This window comes from Chlorella variabilis (genome assembly GCF_000147415.1).
Source record: "Chlorella variabilis unplaced genomic scaffold CHLNCscaffold_23, whole genome shotgun sequence".
NCBI lineage: Eukaryota > Viridiplantae > Chlorophyta > Trebouxiophyceae > Chlorellales > Chlorellaceae > Chlorella > Chlorella variabilis.
Window position 1 is genome coordinate 573,232 of NW_005435065.1, and position 3,524 is coordinate 576,755.

General features: G+C 67.8%; 2 protein-coding genes across 2 annotated transcripts in view; one reads left to right on the plus strand and one right to left on the minus strand.

Annotated features, from left to right (window-relative positions):
* CHLNCDRAFT_139160 (hypothetical protein) overlaps positions 1 to 1,301 on the minus strand; it is a gene marked incomplete at both ends in the record, with an annotated part of 11,791 nt that extends 10,490 nt beyond the window's left edge. The window contains 4 exons of the mRNA XM_005844380.1: positions 409 to 558; positions 713 to 760; positions 894 to 1,010; positions 1,242 to 1,301. Of these exons, the coding sequence (XP_005844442.1) occupies positions 409 to 558; positions 713 to 760; positions 894 to 1,010; positions 1,242 to 1,301 (375 nt within the window). The remainder of the gene's footprint in view (positions 1 to 408; positions 559 to 712; positions 761 to 893; positions 1,011 to 1,241) is intronic.
* A 400-nt stretch (positions 1,302 to 1,701) lies between these two features.
* The window catches only part of CHLNCDRAFT_139161 (hypothetical protein), a gene marked incomplete at both ends in the record, with an annotated part of 3,526 nt that continues 1,703 nt past the window's right edge, over positions 1,702 to 3,524 (plus strand). The window contains 2 exons of the mRNA XM_005844297.1: positions 1,702 to 1,720; positions 2,000 to 2,121. Coding sequence (XP_005844359.1) covers positions 1,702 to 1,720; positions 2,000 to 2,121 — 141 coding nt within the window. The remainder of the gene's footprint in view (positions 1,721 to 1,999; positions 2,122 to 3,524) is intronic.

Genomic DNA, 3,524 nt, shown 5'->3' on the forward strand with positions numbered 1-3,524 from the left:
CCCCCGGTCGGAATCTACTATCCAAGTTTCGTGTTGCCATCATCGCCAGCCGGCCAGCAGGCGCGGCAGCAGGCGCGGCAGCAGGCGCGGCGGCAGCAGCAGCGGCAGAGGCGGCAGCAGCAGCGGCGGCAGCAGCAGCGGCAGAGGCGGCAGCAGGCGCGGCAGCAGCAGCAGCGGCAGAGGCGGCAGCAGCAGCAGCAGCAGCAGCGGCGGCAGAGGCGGCAGCGGCAGCGGCAGCGGCAGCAGCAGCAGCGGCGCCACCGCCTCCCAAGGGCACGGTCACGCCCACCGCCCCGCCGCGCCGCCACCCACCCTCAGCAGCGGCAGCAGCAGCAGCAGCACCACCACCACCATGACACATCCCGCAGGGCACTGCAGCAGTACAGGGGCACTACAGCAAGCACCCACCTCCACCACGATGTCGTCAGGCCCCACCGCGGACGCGGGGAACTCTGTGCCGCCGGTGAGCAGCTCCGGCTCAAACGTCTCCCGCAGCAGCCAGGCCAGGGTCTCGGCCTCGGCGGGCGTGAGGGGGGCGGTGAGGGCGATGTTGTAGCACTGGCGGGGGGTGCGGGAGGGGGGGCTGTGTTGGTGTGTGTGTGTGCACGCGGGTGTGCGTGTGCGTGCATATGTCTGCGTGTGTGTGCCCTGTGCGTGTGTGCAAGGGTGCAGTAAGGGCGTCCAATAGGCGTGGGAGCGGGCGGGGCCTCACCAGCTCTCCATCAATTGCAGTGATGCTTGGAGAGGCCTTGTCCTGGGCCTGCGGCGGGGAGGAAAGAAGAAGGAAGAAAGCACGGGCAGGGGCCGTCAACGCATCGACGCACTGCACCTGGCCACGCGGAGCCGCCGCCGCACCCCGCCGCCAGCCGGGCGCCAGCTGGGCGGCGCCACACCTTGCGCAGCAACGTCTTGGCCTTGGACTGGGTGAGGCCCGGGTAGCGGTACAGCTGTACAATGCCCGCCCCCGCCTGCTGCAGCTTCTGCTGGGGCGCCGCGGGGGCCGTGGGGCGCTGCGGGGGCGGCAAGGAAGGGGGCAGGGCATGCCAGGGCAGGGGGCAGGCAGGACGGGGTGTGGATGTGTGGGGCGGGGGGGGGCAGGCTGGCTGGGCTGGCTGGCTCGGCGGCGGGCCAGGCTGTCAAAGGTAGCGATGGCACAGGTGCAGCTTCCAGCGAGGCGGGGAGCTGTGCCTGAGCCTGCTGCACACGACGATCAAACAAACAACACGCGGCGCTGGGCGTACCGCGGGCGTTTGGATCGCCTGCACCGCCGCGCCGCGCGCCTGCCGCCGCCCGCCCACCATCCGCTGCTGTCCTGCAGCGTTGCAGGCGCACCGGCCGGCAGCAGTGAGGCAGGCGATAGACGCTGCCTGTGCAGCAGCAGGCTGGCACGCGGCAGCCTCCAGCGCAAGATGTGGTGGCCATTGCAAGGACCGGCGGCGGCGGCGGCGGCGGCATGGGGTGATCGCCGGTGGCAGACCTGTCAGCAGGGAGGCCCCCTTCGCCTCAAACACTCCATGGCGCTTGGACAGCCGCAGGGCAGCGCCAGGCCTGCAGAAACGTGCATGCATTGCAGCACGTTGCACGTGTGTCGGGAGACGGGTCCCAAAGCGTCGCGCCATTGATCAATCCACAGCCACTCTGCCGGACTACCTCGTGGCTGTGCCCCGGCACGCCAAGGCGCCGGTGCAGCCGGCAAGGGCTATGCTGGCCATCACCGCCGGTAGGCGTGGGGAGCACTTGGCAGGATGCCGCCTCGGAGGAGGTGGCGGGGGAATAAGGCTTGGGCCTCTGCTGCCCAACATGAGGGATGCCTCGCTGGCAAATTTCGGACAGCTGGACAATTCAAGCTGGGAGCGATCGTAACTGCTCCTGCTCTGTCTGCAGTCAGCCGCGGTCGATCAGACACAGCCATTTCCGACGCCTGCTACGGCAATGGCTTCCCTCGCCGACCTCCTCCTTCCACAAGGCGCTGCCACAACCCTGCCCCCGAGCCTGGCAGAGTGCCTGGACACCCTGGCCCGCGCGGCGGCGGCCCTGCAGCTCGCCGACACCCGGCCCGCCTCGCTGGCGGCCGCCGCCCGCCAGGCCGCCGCCGCCGCCCAAGAGGCGCAGGACCGAGAGGTGTGTTGCAGGCGCGGGAGAGGGAGGGCAGCAGCAGGATGCAGCCGCGCCTGACTGCCTGCCTGCGTCTGTCAGTTAGCCACCCAGTACAGAGCCGTAATGAGGGACCCAGCGGCTCGCTCTGATACCACTTCAGCCCTGCCCTCGCCTTGGGTCAAAGCAAAGGCAGTCGGGGGCGTCGCAGCGTGCCGCCGCCGCCGCCGCGCTGCCCCCCCGGGGCACGGCGGCGGCGGCAGCAAGCTTGGGCCCAAACGCCGTGCCGCCGAGTCCCGTGGCTGCGACCGTAGACCGTGGGCCGGAAACTGCGGCCGCAGCTCGGCGGCACGTGGTTCTGTTCAAATCGCCAAGCGTGCAGCAGCGCCGAACCACGCTTCCCGGCCTCGGCGCATGCCTTCAGGGGCCCCCTATCGCTGGGCACACCCCTCCAACACCGAACATGCGCCCGGGGGGGAGGGCGGCCCGGGCTGCCCAGGCCAAAGTGGGCCGCCCTCGAGCAAGAGGCGGCCAGTCTGTGTGCTGAATGAATGAATGAAATGGTGATGGTGATGGTACCAGCAGTACCCCTGCGTACCCGCAGGGGAGCTGCTGATGTAAGATAATCAAGTACAGGGGATGGCACATCAGGTCGTGGTTGGGGGTGTGGAGCAAGGGTCAAAGTGGGTGGGGCGCATGTGCGAAGCTGCCACTCATGCATGGAGAAGGCAACCGCAGCATCAGCAAACTGGCTGACCCTCACATTGCTGTAGTGGCCCACAGTTTCTTCACACGTTTGGTATAAGGGGCGGAAAAACTGATCATCATGCGGTAGTGCCTTCTTCAGGCCATGCTGCTGGCCGTGCTCCAGCTGCAGCCACACACAGAAGTGTGTGTCAGCCAGTAGTGCATCAGGCTGTCTGTCTGTCTGTTACACCCATAAGGAGCAAATGAATGCTACTGAAGGTGGGCGGCTCTGAGGAATTTACAGAGTCAAGAGTCAGAGCCAGCTTGCTACCCCTGACCAGGCAAGCAATCACGCCCCAGCTGCAGCGCTGCTGCTGGGCTAGCCCGCCTCACAGCCAGCTGCGCAAAGGCAGCATTGGGCGGCGACAGCCTCGAGTGCTTGATGTCGGCCCAGAAATGGTGCTTCACCTTGTTCACAGCGCGACCATGCGCAGTTGGGGCGTTCGGCCTGCTGTTATTCTTGCGCTTGCAGCTTGGGCTGGTCTACAGCAGCAGTAGGGGCAGTAGGGTTGATGGCTGTGGGGCGCAGGCGCATTGGCAGCTGGCAAAACGGCATCAGGGCAGGGCGGGGCAGGGCGGGGCATGGCCCATGGGCGCAGCGAGGGATGAAGGCAGACCGGCGGGGGGAAAGGAAGGGGATGGCGAGATTAGTAGGGCGCCCGTGGGGCAGTGGCAGGGCTCTT